This window comes from Nanorana parkeri, unplaced genomic scaffold, assembly GCF_000935625.1.
Source record: "Nanorana parkeri isolate BGI_ZX_2015 unplaced genomic scaffold, ASM93562v1 scaffold345, whole genome shotgun sequence".
NCBI lineage: Eukaryota > Metazoa > Chordata > Amphibia > Anura > Dicroglossidae > Nanorana > Nanorana parkeri.
In genome coordinates this window covers 720347-741236 of record NW_017306613.1, presented here as the reverse complement: position 1 = coordinate 741236, position 20890 = coordinate 720347, and the positions used below count along the sequence as shown (strand labels likewise).

The following is a 20890-nucleotide window of genomic DNA, read 5'->3' as shown; positions in this document are numbered from 1 at the left end:
TCCGATATTGTTCTATGTACAATCCTTGTTTTATTGATTGCATGTAATCTACTTTTTTGAGGTTGTGGATTTGGGGTTCTTGGGGTTTTCATGAGCTGTAAGCCATAATCATCACAATTATGACAAATCACGGCTTGAATTATCTTGCTTTGCATGTAATGAGTCTATCTCATATATTAGTTTCCCCTTTTAAGTTGCATTAGTGAAATAAATGAACTTTGCACGATATTCTAATTATTCGAGTTTCACCTGTAGTTGTCACGATCTGGGATCAGGCTCAGAGTCCAGTAGCTGAAACAGCAGGCAAATTCATGGTATGACAGGCTGGGTTTGATACACAAGCAGATGGTAGTAGCATAGGAGTAGGCAGAAGCATAGTCAGCGAACAAGCCGATGTCAGGAGCCAAAGGTATCAGATATGAAGCAGAAGACGATGAGAGCAGTCGGTGAATCAGCAGCCAAAGGTCGGTACACGGGTAGCAGTATGAGCAGTAAGCAAGATATTGGCAGGAGCACAATAATCTGGCAAACAGGAAGTGCAGAGGCATGGCTTAAATAGGAAGTTCAAGGGAGGAGCAAGGAGTTCAGAGTTCAGCAGAAACTAGGATTACACAGGAGATCAGGCAAGGAGCTATCCAAGGTTCTAAGGTGGCTCAGCAGGTAGAACCACTGCCAGCTACAGCAGAGGCCATGGGTTCAGTTCCTGTTCCTGCCAATAGCATTTTGCATCCACCAAGATGGCCACCAGATCTCATGGTAATTCTGTGTTTAATTAGACATAGGCTTTCCCAAGATGGCAGCCAGAATCAATGGCAGAGGACACTTTAGACCTACCTTGGGCTCTCTCTAGCATCAGTAGTAAGGGGTGGTCATGTGACCACTTTTGTTTACTACTGAGTGTAAAGAGGAAGGGATTTGGCGATCACAGGATCGGCATCACGACTTGGGTAAAGCACTTTCGCACAAACAACACACCTGCCTACACAACGTTTGGTTGGACTGACCCTTTTATCATTCCTTATAATGGATTCTGTAACAGCCCTCACAGACCATGATTATTATTTACAAATCTATTATTTGATTGTGATAGCGTCTCATTGCCCTAGTCTTCTAGAACTTGTCTCCTTGCTTGCCCCAGTCTAGCTTCATCCATGTCTCTCCCTTTTACACAACAGAGATGCGCCCTACATCCGCCGTACAAGGTCAGCTTATATTAATCAGGGCTTTCCTCCCTCATCCTGGGTCCTGTGGACACCTGTGTGATTGAATATTCCCCGTGCTACCCCCTCCTCTTGGCCGCCACAATCTTCTGGAATGTGAACATCAATGTAAAACACGTTTAAACTCCATAAACCTTTTAACCCTATACCCACCTGCTCGCCTGGGACTCTCTATCAATTGTCCCCAGGTACTAAATGGAAGAGAGAACAGTGTTTGATAAATCAAGGAAACGACTGCAGCTGACACGCAGCGAGATTATTTTCTTTGATAAATGCAGGGCTGGCTTTGCTTCTGGAGATCTTTGATGCATAATTCCCTTTACACTTTTTATAGATAGTTCTAGTGGTGTGACAGGGGTGGGGGGAGCATGGAAAATTCTGATTAGTCTAGCATGAAGAATCAGATTTAGAACCTTCTCGCCTGTGTACAAGGCTAGTCCTGCCATGTATCTCACGGTCCATTCTATGTAATATTCCCAACAATTCGCCCATCACTCCCTCTGAGATCTTATTATATTTCTACAGGGGCAGCGTTATGATCTGTGTGCACTATCCATCTCAGATGCTTCTAGGGCCCCCTGTGCATACGCCTGATATATAGAGTTTTGTTTTTTTTATACACTGGATATTAATATTTCAACTGGAACTCAAGGCAAACAGCTATATATGGATTTGAAATACAGTACACACATCTATATTGTTTTACCTGTTCAAGGATCTGGAATTCTGCTGCACCTTTTTCTACACTGCATAGCCAGGCAGGTGACAACCATATTTCCTGGTTTATCTTTGCAGAGTCTTGTGTCACCTCCTAGCTTGCCCATTGTACAGTGACTAGGCATCATCAGACCTCTAATTTAGTGGTCACTAAGCGGGTGGTCACATAGGAAGCTGTAAAGCAGAAACACAAAATAGTGTGTGCTACATGGCAGAGCAGAATTACAAATCCTTCAAATCCTTTAGCAGTTGCTATCCTTGTTTTCAAATATAGGCCAATATATAATTTTAGTGCTGATGTATTAGTGATTAGGTTTTTCATCACATGACACTAAACTCAGGAGTTAACAGATTATCCAACCCCATGCAGGTTTTTGCATATATCTACTGCTAGCAAGCAGTAGATGTAGGCAACATATCAAAAAAGGCTTACAAAAGGGTTAAAACTTACCTGTGTCACCGCCGCGCGCTCCCGTCCGAAGATCTGAACACTCTCAGGCGGCCACAAAGGATCATGGGGTGGGCGCATGCGCAGTTCAGATCTTCGGCCAGGAGAGACACAAAGTCAATGGAGGCAGCGTGCACCCGCCCAGACTCCGTGGGACAGGAAGTGCCAGGTAGAGAGAGGAGTCAGCGCTGCATCGGAGACCGACACCAGCGCTAGAGGGACTCCTGAACACTAGTGGAAAGAAGAAGATGATCGGATCAAGAGTCATCAATTAAAGTCCTTACACCAGCATGTGGGGGATTTGCCTTTAATGTCACTTTAAGTATTAAAATGCAATCAAATACCTACCCTATTAACAAAAATGTATCTTATTTGTGTATCACTTGGCTGCAGATCTTCAAATAATCTCTGAATTCAGACACTGTCCTTCCTTCTGGAGGGGGGCTACTTTTGTTCCCCATGGTCCCTGTGTGTGTTGTAAAGTAGCCACCTCCAAGCTCGCGCCCATGTTAGACTACAGCCTCAATACAAATGAGTGAACTAAACATGATTGTAATCCATCAAGGGAGAGAGCTTGGAGCGGTGGCTACTTTACAATAAGGACCATGGGGAATAAAAGTAGCCACCCTCCAGAAGAAAGGACATAGTCGGCACCAATTCAGAGATGATTTGAGGATCTACAGCCGAGTGATACATAAATAAGATACTTTTTGTTAATACTTCAGGTACTTGAATGCATTTTTAAGAATTACCTCCTGAGTTTAGTGAATCTTTAGATTTCAGATTGTAAATGTGTATTTTGCATTGTTTTTTTTATACATCGTTGTTTTGTCATTTTATGCACATTTATACTGAATTACTTAACCTTATCCTAAACATAACTCCAGTCCAAGTCGGAAGGAGATATAATTTTAATTCTGTATGTGACCACATTGGGGAGGTTTTCCCTCACTTCTTGGCCAGGTGACCTGTACAATAAATGGAGTGGCAAGGTTGCTGTTATCACTGGAACAGGAAGACCGAGACAGCAATATAAACATTTTCTAAAGTTCTAACACAAAGGTTGAACTTGATGGACTTGTGTCTTTATTCAACCTCAAATACTATGTAACTAAGTAACTTCCTCACTCTACTACGTGTTTTTGTTTTAGCATGTTGACAGGAAGGGAGGGGAAATCTCGCAGATATTTACAGGGGCTCAAACCCTTTCCCCACTATATCTAAAATGTCACCTAAAACATTTGGTTGGAGTTGGCCTTTAACCTAACTTCTTAAAGCGCAACCCTAATTATAAATTTTTGCTTAATTTGGAACCCATGCTACACTCCAGTGCGGTTCCCAGTATCATTATTGGTCCAGTACCACTTGTCTTCTTTGGGCACACCACCTAGGAGTGCATCATTACACAGGCTGGGCACACAGTACTCTTGGGCTGAGCAGTGCTGATGGAATAACATCATCCCCAGAAACCACTAAACCCATCTCCAATGATACTACCACATTGAAGATTATATATTTTACCATCACTAGGACAGGCAATGCTTTCCACTGAAACATTAATTCACTGAAGCAAATCTATGGTGTCATATATTTTAGTATACTGTACTGCGCGCCAGATTATTAGAGCCAAAATGTTCAATTGGTCCGCAGGCATCCCCTTTAATTTAAAATGTATAGAAAATATACAATGGCTACAGGAGTCAGGTTGTATTTTCATCTTATAAACGTTACCTTCTCCATTTCAATCTGCAGCTGCCTTTGCTTTTCACTTACTGCCAAGCAATTGGAAGTACAAGTAACTTGTACACATTGAGATAAGAAGTTTTCTGCGTGACTGGACTTGGAGTTTGGGATAATGATACATTAGCTGCCACTTGGGTAGGAAAGAGCACTATGTGAACAGTTTGTTGTATAGTGTTAAAAGCTCAATCGTGCTTTTGCGCACCTGCTGCTTTAGACATTTCAGCGCTGATGCCTTTTTTGTAATTATCATTTCAGTTCTTCGACACATTGACAAGAATACTCTTGAGTATACGACTTCCTAGAACCCATCCCCCACTCATGATTGCTTCATTGCTTTTCCCCAGAAATCTGTACAGAGCTTGATGCTAAATTACAGGCATCCCCTTCAAGTAGACATTGTCAGTTCCTTGCAAAAGTGGCAAGACTATTCTGTATATGGAACAACCTAGAACAGGGGGTGCCCATTAGGTAGATCGTGATCTACCAGTAGCTCTCAAAGCTGATGCTGGTAGATCACGAAGGGTGTGAATGGCGGCCCCTTTATTCCACTTTGGTATATTTATTTAGCTGTGCACACATGATTACCTATTAGCCTGAGTCTGCTGAGCCAAGCTCCCTGACACCTTTCTGGTGGATACTGGTGGTTGAAGTGCTATGTATTACATCAAAGAATATTAGTTTGCACAGCCTGTTGCACTGCTTGCAAAATACAGCAAGGTGAGCCAGGAGAGAGAGCGGGGAGAGACAGCCAGGGGAGAGAGTCTGCTGAGCCAAGCTCCCTGTGCGAGGAGAGACAGCCAGGGGAGAGAGCAAAGAGAGACAGCCGGGATAGAAAACGAGGCATGACAGCCAGGAGAGAGAGGAGAGACAGCCAGGAAGATGAGCAATGAGAGACAGCCAGGAGAGAGAGCAAGGAGAGACAGCCAAGAGAGCGAAGAGAGACAGCCAGGATAGAAAACGAGGAATGACAGCCAGGAAAGAGAGAGCGAGGAAAGATGAGCCAGGAGAGAGAGGAGAGACAGCCAGGAAGATGAGCAAGGAGAGACAGCCAGGAGAGAGAGCAAGGAGAGACAGCCAGGAGAGCAAGGAGAGATAGCCAGGGGAGAGAGCAAGGAGAGATAGCCAGGAGAGAGAGAGAGAATGAGGGAGGTTTTTTTTTCGTTGGTAGATGTCATGTAGCTCGTCATTTGAAAAGTAGATCTTAACACAAAAATTGTGGGCACCCCTGACCTAGAATCTTACCCACCGCCAATGTAATGACTTCACTGCTTTTCTCAGAAGTCTACACGGAGCTTTGTGTAACATTACAAGCATCCCCTGCAAGTAAATATGGTCAGTTCCTTGAACCAGTGGAAAAGGTACATTGTGTATGGGACGTCCTAGAATAACATCCCCAATCATGTAATTACTTCACTGCTTTTCCTAGACATCTACACAGAGTTTGATGTGAAATTACAGGCATGCCGAGCAAAAAGACATTGTTACAGAACTGATATGCAAAAAGGAATGCTGAACTGCAGCATTTCTTATTACAGCATTGACCCTGATCATGTGATTGTAGTGATGGCACACCCCATTACCAATGAGCAATCAATTTCTGCGAGCGCTCTCAGCACATAGATCATTACCCACAAAACAGAAGCAGGTTATTATCTGTAATTGTGTTTGCTAAAATCGTGACCTAGAAATGAATGATTCCCCATATCTATATGATTGGAGTGTCTTTGAAGGGTCTCATTTATCCAGGTCATGGTATACCTAGTAGTTGTTAGTCACATTCAGCTGTACTTGTTCTGTTCAGGAATACAGTACAGAAAAGCTGAATGGGACTAACTACTGTTAGCTATGAGATTGGAGTTCCTCCTTATGATAGGTCATGATATGTAATGGCTCATAATGAAACAAAGTAGATGCTTAAAAAAAACTGTGTTCTGTCATTGCCAGTGAAAAGCTTTTATTGGTCCACATTTTATGCAGCACTTTTAAAGTGTACCTGTCATTTTGTAGCAGAGAGTACATTGAAAAAGTAGATGCTGAGCCTGCTTTGATATTGTTGGAACTAGGGATGCACCGATACCACTTTTTTAAGGCCGAGTACGAGTACCGATACTTTTTTCCAAGTACTCGCCAATACCAATTACCGATACTTTTTCTTAAAGGGACAGGTCACATTTTTTCTAAAGCAATACAAAATCATGATTTTAAGGTCAGTTTCTTAATATTATGAAGAACATGAACACTATGTAGTGTGTCACAGCTATATCCAATTCTGCATACCTGGCTTTATATTATAAGAACTTTAAAATAGAAAGCCAGGTATGCAGAATTGGATACAGCTGTTCCACACTATACAATAATACAGTGTTCTGGAGTCTGGGCATGTGATAATCTATTTTCCCCACTAGGGGGGATACAAGCCTTAGTTAGCAATGGCATGATAAATATTAATTTAATTATTCAATGTCTTTTTTTAATATTATAAGATTTATAATATTAAAAAAAGACATTGACTATCCGGGTCCCTGAAGATGGCGGACGCGGCACAGGTACTCGTTTTATGTATCGGAGTATTTGTACGAGTACTCATGCAAATACAAGCATCGGTATCGGCGGCGATACAGAGTATCGGCATCCCGAGTTGGAACAATCCAAGAAGGTAGGGGAATGAAACAACTTCAAATTACACAGATTACCCCGTCCCATATGTTTAAAAAAGGAAATATTATTTAGGCATGACTTTTAATATTATTCCCTGCAAACCTGGTAAAAGACACCAATTAATGCAGTTCTGTATTAGATAAAGTCACACTAATCTCAGGAGATCAATCTAAAAAAGACATTCAAGTACCTTAATTATTACCAAAAATTGAATCCTCGAATCATCTCTGAATTCATGCGGACACTGTCCTTCCTTCTGGAGGGGGGCTACTTTTGTTCTCCATGGTCCCTGTGTGTGTTGTAAAGTAGCCACTGCTCCAAGCTCGCTCCTGTGATGGACTACAATCTCATGTTTAGTTTACTAATTTGTATTGAGATTGTAGCCCATGCCTAACGTATTTTTACATTTTAAATCTTTTAAGTTTTTTTTTTTTTTTTAAAGTTTTAACTCATGTAGTGAGTTTAGTGTCACTCTAATTCATCATAAAACGTATTTTAAATATAAGCAGTGCAAGTACATGAATTTGATATGCTATCAGCCTTTTGCAGTCCTAATACAGAATGTGATAAGAAGTAGCAGCACAAGGAACCAATCAATTAATGTGCGCAGTGTGACAGAGACATGAGCTCATTATTGTGCTGCTTCTCCTTTTATTGTCCAGTCACAAGCTGGGTTGGAGCCAGGATGACCTGGGCTCAGAGGAAATTGGTTGAAAGATGCTTGTCAAGATGCTGGTCTCTGTACATTCACTGATTTGCTGAGCAGCGGCATGCTTCTGCTTACTAGCCATGTGCAGATACTCTGAGGCTCCTGCCAGGAGCTGCTGTTCCTCAACATGAGCATGGGCTGGGCAGGGGGATGTGTCTGCCCAGCTGGCTATGGGACTACAAGAACCCTATGCATTGGCATGGCCCCCTGTAGCTACAGTTTGAAGTTGAGGGACATAAACTGTCCACATCTACCTCTGTGCTTGGTGTAGTCACAAAGTGAAAGGAAGTGAAGACGACAGGCAGGATCACCAGGTACTTGCTGCTAATTGTGAAAATTGTAGAGTTACTATGGGCAGAATATTGCATTTATAGAATTTCTTGTTTAAGCTCTACATACAGAGCATACATGGCACTAGAGACTTAAGGGAGGTCTAGGTTTAATAATCGCTGGTATTCTAAGGAGCTCAATGTGAACAGGTTGAGGTGGGATTGCATTAATCCCAGGAAGGAGCAACTCACCCAGTGCACCCTGCAGCCAAATGAGCTTTTATATTTGGGCACTTAAAAACCATTTAACATGCTTTCATTTTGGTTTTAGGTTTTCCAGAGAAGGGAAGACGGCTCTGTGAACTTCTTCCGTGGATGGGAACAGTACAGAGATGGATTTGGAAAGCTGACTGGAGAACATTGGCTGGGTAAGTGATTTAAATAAAATAAAAATCAAAGTTTAACTTCAATGAGGCTTGTTTTACCCAAAATGGACACATGGTGTAATGTGAATTGTAAATTTCCTGCTCCCAAAAGGAAATCTCCTAAAACTGAGCCTCATCACCCACAAAAGACATCCTCTCTGCTCTTGTCCTGGTGACAATTGTGAAATTTTGGGTTCCCTCTTACTTTCTCTCTTCATGGAGGAAATGGTCTCCAGGACAAATACTGTGGTTACCCAAACAGAGCTCCAGATAGCAGAAAATACCTTCCCCATATCCAAAACTAAAAAAAGGCTTTGGCAGGAGTAACACTTACATTTACGTGACCAGAGCTGTCTTTTTATGGTGTTGGCATTTCTATCTGCCAGCTGCTTTGAGGTACAGGCAGTCCCCGAGTTACGTACATCCGAATTACGTACGACTTGTACTTACAAACGGTGGTCCCAGGCTGTTCCACTAGTTGTAATGCTACCGTGCTCGTGCCAACGTTCGTAGTACTGTACCTCCTGTACAATACAGGAAGTTGTTAGACATGCAGACAAGGAATGCCTGCCTCTTCTTCCGGGGCTGGTACTGTACATTACAGGAAGTTGTACAAACATCTGTCCAAGTTGCATTTAACCCCTTCCTGACCAGTGGCGTACATAATACGTCACTAGCATCAGCCCTATTTAAACAGACCCCCGTACCCTGTTTACATTTGTAAAGACGACTGTCGGCTTTACAATAGAAGCGATTCTGGCGAATCAGCTGTCGCCAGGTCTCTTTTATGGGCCTGTAGACTGCCCGCTCCAACCCCCTGACACCCCCTCCGTGTTTCCCGGGCTCTACTGCCCCTCCTGTGGGCTCAGGACCCCTTTCTGATTCTAGCAAATGTGCTGGCTGGCTGGTTGGTATATAGCTTTATATATAATAGCACAGAAGTTAAATATACTTTTTAGAATATCATGGTGTATTATGGGGCAATGATATGTGTGCGATATGGGCTCGCAGAAGGCAGCTGAAGGCCTCTCATTTAGGTACCATACAGGAACTGTTGGTGACCTTTAAGGATCACAGCAGAGCGCTTCAACCTAACGTATGTGCATTTTGAGACACATCAGGAACTGGAACCCCGCAGCTGCTAATGGAACACACTTAAAAATATCCTGTATTTCATACTTGACTATTATAGTGCCACTCACATTAAACATCTTCCATTATGCTTAAAGTAATTTCACTTTTGAAGTCAAATTTGAACCCCTCTATATGTTCGGTACGTGTTCCTATTTGCACAGCATAAAGAAAAATAACTTTAAAGAAAAGAAAATCTTATATTTTAGATGTTTTGTTAAAGGAGAACTATGAGTTGAGTGATTTTCACTCAACCTCATAGTTCGAGCCGACTTGTGACAATGCAACTGTCACACATCGGCTCAATAGATCGGGAAGTGAGCGAACACATACCGTTGCTCGCTCACTTCTCGATCCTGTCCCTGCAGAGAGCCGTGGCTGTCACTCACGGCTCCCTGCAGGGATTGCCCCATCCCCTGTCCGATCCTCCAGCGCTGACTGGAGGAACGGACGGGGGACGGCCAGAGCCAGCTGTCAATCACTTAGCTGGGTGGATCTCGACAGTAATGCCGGGATCCGTCCTGGCTGCGGCGGTGTCAGTATACCGCGTCCTCCCGCGTTATACTGAGCTTTGGGTTGTGGGAGGACGCTAGTTTATGTCCGTGAATCTGAGGAGAACTATGGGGAAAAGCACTGACATAGCCAAGGAGGCAAGGTGACTGATTCTAGGTTTTTCTTAGCCCTTGCTCAGTGGTCTGTCCTAATGGAAAGTATTGGGACTGAAATATGAGGATTGTTTATCTGATAAGCTTCATAAACATCCAATGGATATACCACCTCAGAGCCCTCACCCCTTACAGCCCCTCCTAACATTTCAAAGACATAAGACGCAATAAGAAATTTCATCCCTTCAAAACCCTAACCCAAGTAAACAACAAATTAAACTGCACAAAGCTTTTTTTTTTGCTTTTTTTTAGCTTATGCTCTGTGAATGGAAAAAAAAACAAATATAAAATAGGTGTTATCACAATTTGGCTGCAAAATTGGAAACACACTTTAAGGCCAAACTCCAAGAAGATATAAAAAAAAACAATTAATGCAGGTATAACTTAAACAATAATGTAATGTAGTTTAAGTAGCTGAATTTGACTTGGTTTCAGCCTTGAAATACCATGCACAGCAGCACTGAGACAGGGGCATCCGTAATGGCCATACAGGTGAGCTGCAGAGAACATTTGCTGACAGGAGAGAGCAGAGTGGGCAGAGGGAAGAAATGCTGCTGCCCCTTCACTGTCCAATCAAGGACTGGGGGCAGGTATGTGGCCTAGCTGCATTGCTTAACAGCTGCAGAGAATGTCAGGTCACCAGGCTGGCTTTGCTGTGTAAATCTCAGCATTGGATGGGCAGAAAAAAGTATTTTGGCTGGTAGAAAAGCTCCCATATTTATATTATTGTTTTAAGCTGAGTGCAATTGCCATTTTGTAGAAGACACAATGTTCGAAAAGAGCTGGATAGCAAAGTTAGACACTGACGTAATATTGAGCTCAAACACAGCTACCTCCTCATGTATCACTTGCCCCTCCCTTTTAGATTGTAAGCCCTCCTTACCATCTTGTCTTGAATTGTATTGTGATTGTAATGTCTTCCTTATATTGTAAGGTGCTGCGCAAACTGTGGGCGCTATATACATCCTGTATAATAATAATAATTTTGGTATTATTCCCTGCATCATGTAAAATGTGCAGCCATGGCAGCCCTGAGCAATCCCTAATTATGTTTGTTCGCAACAATCATCATGTCTAAATAAAGTATCAAAGCACTTTACTGTATGATACAAAATGGGACCAGATATTTCTAACAAAGAACACCGAGGACAAGTGGGAATGTTTTAGGGATATATTAAACAATGGCATTTGCCAGTAATAAATAAAAGAACAAAGTTAAACTTATGAGGCTGAATCTGAAGGTAAAACAACATATTTATAAGAAAAAAATGGCCTTTAAAAATTTTAAGACAGAAGGGACAGCATTGGCATTTCACAGCTACAAGGTATGCAATAAGAGATATAAAAGCGCAATCCTAAACAACTAAAATAGAATGCAAAATACATGTTGCTACAGTCAGTAAAACAATCTTCCAATATATAAACAGTAAAACAGGTAAGACAGGAACATGTAGGCCCCATAAAAGATGAGCACGGGAGGTTGATCACAAATAACAGGGAGAAGACAGAGGTATTAAATACATTCTTCAGTATACACTAATTACGGGTTTAATGAACATAACATAAATGCAAACAGCAATATGCTGAATGCACCGCAGTGGCTGACGGAATTCAGGGTTCAAAACAGACTAGAAATACATAATGTGAATAAATCCCCAGGACCAGATAACTTACACCCGCAGGTACTTAGGAGTATGAGAGCTTAGCCAAGTTAAAGCCAGGCTGTTGTTGCTAACTTTCAAGGACTTTTTACTGACTGGAAGGGTACCAACTGACTGGTGTAAAGCAAATGTTGAACCAATATTCAAAATAGGGCTGAGATGTCTACTAGGGAATAGGGATGAGCTGAGTGTTCCATTCGAACATCGGCATTTCGAGGGCTCGCCGAACTTTATGGGATGTTCGTGGTTTGTTCGACCGCGGACATTCCATAATGCAAAATGCCCTCTGAAGTTTTGTTTTGTTAAAGTCTTGCACCTGACCCCAGGTCAGGTGCAAGACTTTGCCCAATCAGGGCTCAGCAGAGGAGGGGCCTGAAGAAGAAAGTTCTCCATCAGGTCCCCCATGCTGATTGACAGCAGGAAGTGGGCGGGTGCAATAGCCAGCTTGCTATTGGCTATTGCATAGTTACATAGTTACATAGTATTTGAGGTTGAATAAAGACATTAGTCCATCAAGTCCAACCTATTAGGATCTCATTCTAGGAGTACCTGTACCCCTGTATATTATGGTCCCTTAAGAAATCGTCCAAAATTTTCTTGAACAATTCCACATTATTCCAGACCCTAACTGATCTTACTGTGAAGAACCCCCTTTGCCCCTTGTGGTGGAATTTTTTTTCCACCAATTTTAGGTGGTGGCCTCTAGTTTTTGTAATGGAGTTAATTTTAAACAGTTTATCGCTAATGTTGCTACCACCATTGAACATTTTGTACATGGAAATCATATCCCCCCTTAATCTCCTCACCTCCAATGTGAACATTGCATTGTGCATTTTACATGTGCATTTTACAATATCCAATAGCAGGCTGCGTATGGCTCCCAGCCTGCAATGAAGAGGTGGCAGGGGAGCCGCGGCCGGACCGGAGAAGAAGCCGATGAACCAGGGGACCAGAGGCCGGGACAGCAGCGGAGGTACGGAGGGCAGAGAAGGCATGCAGCGGTCTGTGTCCCCGTTGTCCCTGCCAACACAGGTGCGGAGAGCAGCGGGGATTTGAAGGGACACAGGCCACTGCAGCCACAGTTCTCCTAAATCTACCGGCAGCTGCCGGTAGATTTAGGAGACCTGTGGACCCAGTTCGTTAGTGCGGATTGTCCCTAACCCGGGGACTGCCTGTATAAGACCTCTTAAAGGGGACATTCATTTTCGAACGTTCAACCCCCATTCACTTGCATTGAGTAAGAGTTCGTTTTCGAACTTTTCGGCCGTTCAATGTTCGAATACGAACTAAACACGGGGTTGTTCAGCTCATCACTACTAGGGAACTACAGACCAGTTGGCCTAACATCAATAGTATGCAAATTATTTGAGGGAATCGTAAGGGTCTTTATTCAAGAATGTGCCTGGTGTAATGGTATAATTAACAACCAGCATGGATTTATGAGAGACCGTACTTGTCAGACCAATCTATTAATGTTCTCTGAGGAGGTGAGTAGTAATTTAGATGGAAGAAAGCCAAAGGATGTTGTTTACCTGGATTTTGCTAAAGCATTTAATACAATACACCATAAACGCTAATATACAAACTACGATCTATGGGCATTGATGAACTGGTGTGTACATGGATAGACAACTGGCTACAGGAATGTGTCCAGAGAGTATTAATAAATGACTTATCTTCTAAATGGTCTAGGGTTGTGAGTGGTGTCCCCCAGGGTACTGTCTTAGGACTAATGCTGCTTAACCTGATTATTAATGATATTGAGATTGGTAATAATAGTCCTCTGTGTTTGCTTATGATAACAAAATTTGCAGGTTAATAAACTAGACACAGGCCATAGCAGCATTACAGGAAGACTTTTCCCGGCAAATCAGAATGCCGGGCGCTGCGTCATTACACGGCAACCGGCTTCTGTATCATCACAGGTGACGAGAGAGCATGGAGCCATTTCCTGGCCAATCAGGAAACCGGGCTGCGTGTAATAATGCTCTGCCCGGCTTCCTGATACAGGAAGGACTCGTGCTAGGTATCGGAGCATTTGGGCGAGTACTCACCCAAATATTGGTATCGGCACCGATACTAGTATCGGTATCGGTGCATCCCTAATATAAAGTTATGCATTTGAGTACTAAAAAAATGCATGCAAGCTATTCATTAGGGAGACCGGCTCTGGGGAAATGGGAGGCGGAAAATGATTAGGGGGTCCTAGTAGACTGCAGACTTAGCAATAGCATGCAACGCCAGGCTGCAGCAAATAAGGCTAGACTAGGCATACAAAATAAGCCTGCAAAAAAAGTACATACTCGCATATACTGTATACACATAGGTTGAACTGGATGGATCTGTGTCTTTATTCAATCTTAACAACTATGGGGGGGCGGGAGGGAGCTGCGGCCACTCTCTGCTCCAATGCTGTGAAATGTAAAAAGTAATTAGGCAGCTACCCCGGAAGTAAGATCTAGCGCTATCAGGGATTTCTGTAATATGAGATCTACCACCGAACTAGGTCTTATTTTCGGGGTAGGTCTTATATTACAGAAATCCCTGAAGATAGTGCTAGGTCTTACTTTCGGGGAAACACGGTATGTAACTTTGTTACATAGTAAAAACCTAAGTTTTACTTTCTCACAGATTCTGCAGCGTTAAGCTGCCTGAAAAGTTCCTCTCAGGCCTCTATTGGTGAGAATTTTTTGCCGCGTTCTAGGGTCTGTACACCTGTTGTGCCCATTATGTGGGGTTCCCCCTAATCCTGTTGGATTTTTTTATTTATCTTATATCATGGCAAATGTCACAAGGGGGGCTAGAACACACAAAGGTGGACAGGAACACCTAGAACTTTCAGCAGGGATGTGTGGTCAGGAGAGGCAGGTGAGGCCGAGCCTCACCTAGTATTATGGAGGAAAAAGCTTCTGTCTGAAGCTGACAGATTTTTCTATATTCAGATCGGCTTCTAGCAGGTTACCCAGCAGTGAAAGCCTCCCCTCTGTGTAACCTGTCATGGACGGAGCGCTACCGGTTAATTGCAGGCAGTGTTGCATCCGGCTAGTTAGTTAGGTTACGCAGCAGCTGGCTTTCCCACTACTTGTGTAACCTAACCTAGTGAGGCAAGAGCTGTCACATCCTCTACTCTTTGTTAGAGGCGTGAGCTCTGTGGCTGGTTTGGACCAATGGCAAAGAAAAAAAGAAAAAAAACCCCACTGAGGCCATGGATCTCGATGCCTCAGCAGTGAGGAGCAAGTGAGGGACAGGAAGGCTCCTCCCTGTCTCCTCCCTCCTTCACACTAGCCGGGGCTTAGCTGGTGGGGCTTCGGTGAGATATGGTGGGGCTTTGGCGTGCTGGGGGCGGGGCTGCGGAATGCCTCACCAGGAAGCAAAGGTACCGCACGTCACTGACTTCCAGGCAGATGGGAACAGAGTAAGGAATTGTGGCAGGAAGATATTGCTGTAGGAGACACACAGTAAAGTAAGCCTGGCTTTACTCATCAGGCTAGACCTATAGGTTTGGGTTGACTGGTTCCTTTAAGCCAAATTAACAAAAATACAAAAACATCCAACATTAAATATTTATTGCCTGGATATTTATTGACCATTGGCATATGGCCCGATATACAAAAACCTGACTATTACAAAACAACCAGGTTTGTAAGAATAATATTCAAATCTGGTGGCAATGGGCAGCTGCTTCTGTTATTATTAAACTTGCCACAGACATTTGTTGGTGAGATGGTTCGGTGCCAATTTTGCTATTACAAGATGGAAATTGTATACGCTTCTAAATAATAGACATTATAACACTGATAAGGGATCTATTCCTCCAGAACTAATCATTGCAACATCTCATCATTATTTCCACAAGTTTTATTTGAAATGTCTACACAATATACGTGCTTATTGTTCAGGTTTTGGTTAATATTTTGTGCCAACCGCTTATTACAAATACATTAGGCCTATTATTTGCTGTGCTAAAAAATATTTTCAATTGCTGTTTCTTATGAATTGTGAGAATCGGATAATCCACGTATTATGCGCGACAGCACAGGCCCAAAACATTTGCTTTGCAAAAGACAGAAGGTGTTTTTGGCATTCAGTAAATAGATGTTTGTGTTAGAGCAACTGTCTATTCTGTACTAAATTGTAACTTGAACAAAATGTCGGCATTTCCTGTACCACTAGAAAGGATGTGTGCTCGAGTGTAAAGCAGCAAATGATCATGTGCCACTCGCTCGCCACAACATTTGCTGTGTTTAGAAATCACATTCAAAGGCCCTAATGACCCACGTTCACCACTGCATTAATTAGCTTGCCGTTCATTTGACTACGCGCAATAAAAAGTCTTCAGAAAGCATAAAAAGGTTGTTGTTTTGGTGTTGTGTATACAGTACTGGTGCACAGTGGGCACTCCGTGTCCATCTGCCGTCCCCATCGGTGAAAACGGCAGGGTTGGTGAATAAAAGAAGGAAGCTGCTCCGTTGACATGCACATTCAGGGCTTGGTGCACCAGTCTTGCTCAACTCTGCAACAGAATCTTAATTGAAATCTGAAAACAAGAACATAGAGGCCACGGATCACAGAAATACCTTGATTTGCATTCTGCATTCACCTGATGTCCTCATTAAAATGGTGAAGATGGAGTTTGACCCTCTCGCAGGGACTCCAGCACCGACAGACAAAGCAATGGAATGAATAAGCATGGTGCATACTGAGAAAATTAAATGCTGGAAAGGACAGAATTATGGGTATTATAGATGCTACCTGGACAGAGCAACTGATACAAAAACATCCTTACACAGTTCAGCCGCCTTTGGGAGTATTTTAGGAGGATTCCTGGCATTATTCCAGTTATTATTTGTCTAAGCTTTTCAAATTCTAGAGGTTGCTTTTACATCACTCACTTGTGTTAAATGCCAACAAGTGGCATTTTTTTTTTTGCATAATCTTTAGTTGATATTTTAAACAAAGTATGAGCATGATAAAGGGAAAATCTGTTGCATCATAACACCAAGTGCTTTTATTATCCTCCTAATTTGGCACCTAAACTTTAGTTATTGGTAAAGTTATGAACAACACTGTGTATATGAAAACCATAACAATAAAATTTGCTTATTTGCTCCCTTTTGGTCTGTTACATATACCTTTGAAAAAGTTTTGTTATATTTGTTCAATAAGTGCAAAAAAATACATGTTGATCCTGCCAGAAAATACAGTACGGTCTTGTATCCTGTGCCTGGACCTTAGGGCTACAACCCCATACTGTGTTATGGAGCAGAGGAGACTTCCTGTGCCAGGGTGACTTTGCTGTTCCTCCACAGATTCAGTACAGTGAGTGAGCATCATCACCATAGGACAGGGTGTATGTTACTGGCAGGAACACCAGGTGAAAATGAGGGAAAGAAAGAAAACTAATGCATGTGCTCCATCAAAGAATGGTAACTGCAATATATTACATTTCTGTTATTAGGTTTAGATACACTAAGGGGCTGATTTATAACTCTTCCCCCCAAGTGTATAGCTGGGCAAATGCCTTTTGCACTCCACTAGATGGCACTGAGGAGCAGATACATCAGTACCTAAGAGTTTTGCAGGGATAGGCAAAGTTGAAGGGTGGGGGTGGGAAAAGGTAAAAGGGCAAGATATGGAGAGCAAAAAGTGTCATGTTAGTACTTATTGTATAAGTTTGGAGGGCAAATAGAGGAGATTAAGGGATGTGAAATATACACAATATAACAATGTATGATAATGATGCATTCACAGTCATTTATACAGTATATAGCTAAATAAAGGAATCTTGCATTTCCCTGTTTGAGTCATGCAGAGAGGTTGGATAGATCAAGTGAAGCCCAGGTTTGTTAATGTGGTATGAGAATCTGTAGAGGCTGTGTAGTGAAGCCAAATGTCGTAAACTGTTTTTAGCAGAGTATAGAAGAGTTAAAGCCTCTGTCAGGTTTTATTGATGTCTGTGTCCTTGTTGGCCAGATTTTTCTGCTGATAAAAAGTGTTCTTTTTTGTTGTTGTGGCATGGTTAGACTTCTCTGCACATCCTATCCTGATGAGAGGGGAACAGGAAGTGAGGGTGAATCTAGCATACACAAACAGCAATACAAATCCCATAGAAGGGCTTAGAATCTTTATTAGCTTTATAGTGCATTTTGTTTTCTGCATTTGTACCTGGAATATAAACAGCTACAGAGGAATGAAGCATAAAACACTTCATTCCTATGATGCAAAGGGTGGTTTCAGTGTTTTGTTCTGGATAAGCCGTGCTCACCCATTTTAAAGGAATTAAAAACGTGTTAGATGAAGTTTGCTACTCTGATTGATCTTTAAAGAGTAACTCTTCTTAAGTTAAACTCATGCAGTCTTACAGCACATTCATCTGAATGACCAAAGTACCGTCATCATTCTTCTCTTTCCGTTCTAGGCTTACAGCGGCTTTACTTATTGACTATGCAAACACATTACCAGCTCCGCATTGACCTGGCTGACTTTGAAAACTCTACAGCTTATGCTCAGTACAACACGTTTGGAGTGGGCCTGTACGCTGTGAACCCAGATGAAGACGGGTACCCTCTCACGTTGTCGGACTACTCGGGAAATGCAGGTAAGTGCTCGGTTAATGTCTGTGATAAGTGGTAACAAATTCCCACAAAAATAAATGGGGTTATCAAAGAAAAAGTTTAGTTTTGGAAAGAATAGGGAAGGGTTAGAAACCTCGTTAGTGTCTTGGGGTTTTTTTTTGCTGTCTGTGCCTCATTAAGAGATTATCTTTCATTTCCTGTCCCAAAGACCCATCAGGAAGTGAAAGGAAACCTCCCTGAGGGAGGCTATACCCTCTTTAAACAGTTGTCACAGGAGCAGATGCCCCCATTCAAAGATTTCCCCTTTTCTGTTCCAGTGAGAACTGTAAAATGGGCCCTGCCCATTATGTTGTAGAGATAACATTCTAGAGTTAGCCAGAATGAACTAACAATGGCATGTGAAAGCTGGACACAAAAAAAACTAGATTTTTAGACAATTAGCCAACAGTACAATACTTCAGTGCCTTTGCACCGACATCTCTGTTGCACTTTGTTGTCTCTTAGTTGATTTCCATCTTAAGTTCTCCGCACAGGTTACAAGCTGACTGTACAATCTCTTTCAGATCTAGCAACAACTTTGTACTGCACGGGCTTGTGTGATTGCACACAAACTGATTGGATAGTTTAGGTAGGTCCTTGTATTACATGGTTCTGGTAAATCTAAAGGAGATTGTTCAAAGATTTTATAGTCAGATTGCAATAGTATGGTGAGCCTTAAGAAAGATCAGAGAGGTTGATTTTGACACAAACATTTGGTAAGTCCAAACTACCAGTAAGTCCAATGTAGACTGGAACCAAAACATCTACGAGCACCAATAATATTCCTAATGCTGGGTTCACACCTTGGCGTACGGAATATGCGCATATGCCGCGCGTTTTTACCGTGATTTGCGGTAAAAGAAACGAGCGCCAAACGTACATTTTCGAGGACTATCCAGCTGTATCCTAATGGATGCGCGCGGAAAATACGCCCCAAAGAAGCTGCTGTACTTCTCTGGGCGTAGGGCGCCCAGGTGGGAACCACGCCCATAGGCAATTATTGGTTTTCACATGCTGAGCGTTTCAGGGCTGTAAAACGCCCAGGTGTGAACCAGGCCTCACTGTTCTCGGTGGAAGTTACAAAAAAAAAAACTGTAGTCAAGCTCATAGCTTAGAGGTTAAATGTCCACAGTGCACACAAATAGCAATACAAACCTTATGGGGGGTTCTATCCCTTCCCTACATTATGCAAAAATAATAATAAAGTTTTGGATTTAGCTATATTTTAAATGTATTTTTTTCTTTCAAGTAATAACATAGATGTGGATCAGCTGCTGATCAGGTGTATTTGGCGCATTTTTGTGCGTTTTTTTTAAGGGTGTTTCAGCGTGTTTTACATGTGTAATAGCGTTTTTTCAGCTTATTTTCAGTTGGCCAATGAAAATCAGTCTCAGCTGCAAAAATGCGCTAAAAAAGCGCAACAACACGCTAATCGGTGTGTTTCCATTGAAGTCTATGGAGCAAAACTGGCTGATAAGTGCCACAAAAGAAGCTCAGAGACTAATTAAAACACCAGGCATATTTTTCCGCACGATTCAGCACATTTGCGTGAATGGCCCCCGTAGGAATACATGGGATTTTAACTTGCAGAGAAAAACGCGCAACAAATCGCCCTGGTGTGAATGGGGCCTTGGACTGCAATAGCCGTTGAAGATCATTGCTTTCAGCATTCAAGCTGCTTTGTGAAAATGGAGGCTATGAGTTCTGTTTTAACCAGCGACACTATCTGCAAGGAAGCCATATGATTTTCCTTTGGTTGTGTGAGTTTCCTCGCATTCAAACAACAACTAGACCAAACTGGTCTTGTGTTTGAGCTGGCTGTATGACTTTACTGGAGATTAGTGATGAGGCAGGGCTTGGTGTAAACCTAGTTTGAGTGAGTTCACCCAAGCCCACTCAAAACTCTGACCGACACCCCACCACGCAGTTACGGAGAGGGGCATTCTATGTCACAGCTATGAGTCACAAAGGAGCATAAAGCCCCCCCTCCCCCATTGCCGTTACCGCCATGGATTGGGTTGAGAGGAGGAGGTGGCAGTCAGAATTTTGAGTTGGCATGGGTAAACTCAGGCAAACTGGATTTCCACCAAGCCCAGCCTCATCTTTATTATCGTCTCGAGAACAAAATGGGTACTTAAAGGAGAACTATGGGGTCAGTGTTTTTCCCCATAGTTCTCCAAAGGGTAACGGGAGGACACAAACTAGCATCCTCCCGTTACCCTAAGCTCAGTATACCGCGAGCTACAGCTCGCGGTATACTGAGACGCCGCAGCCGGGGCGGATCACGACTCTTTTGACGGGATCCGCCCAGCTGCGTGAGTGACAGCTGGCTCTGCCTATCTAGAGCCAGAGCCAGCTGTACCCGCCCCCTCCCCCGTCCGTTCCGCCAGTCAGCGCTGGCAGATCGGATCGGTGAGAGGGGAATGCAGCCCCTCCCCCTGTCACGGCAGAGAGCCGTGACAGGATCGAGAGGTGAGGGAATCCGGTATGTGTTCCCTCACCTCCCGTTCTACTGAGCCGACCTGTGACAGTCTCATTGTCACAGGTCGGCTTAGAACTATGAGATGAGTGGAAATCACTCATGTCATAGTTCTCCTTTAAACGTTGCAGTGCGGGGGTAGCCCCATTGC

The 20890-nt window shown here is 42.9% G+C and overlaps 1 protein-coding gene across 3 annotated transcripts in view; it reads left to right on the top strand.

Moving 5' to 3' along the window:
• FIBCD1 (fibrinogen C domain containing 1) overlaps positions 1 to 20890 on the top strand; it is a 174492-nt gene that overhangs the window by 152815 nt on the left and 787 nt on the right. For all 3 annotated transcript variants that reach the window (XM_018558532.1, XM_018558534.1, XM_018558533.1), the window contains exons 6-7: positions 8096 to 8192; positions 18065 to 18244. In XM_018558532.1, coding sequence (XP_018414034.1) covers positions 8096 to 8192; positions 18065 to 18244 — 277 coding nt within the window. The remainder of the gene's footprint in view (positions 1 to 8095; positions 8193 to 18064; positions 18245 to 20890) is intronic.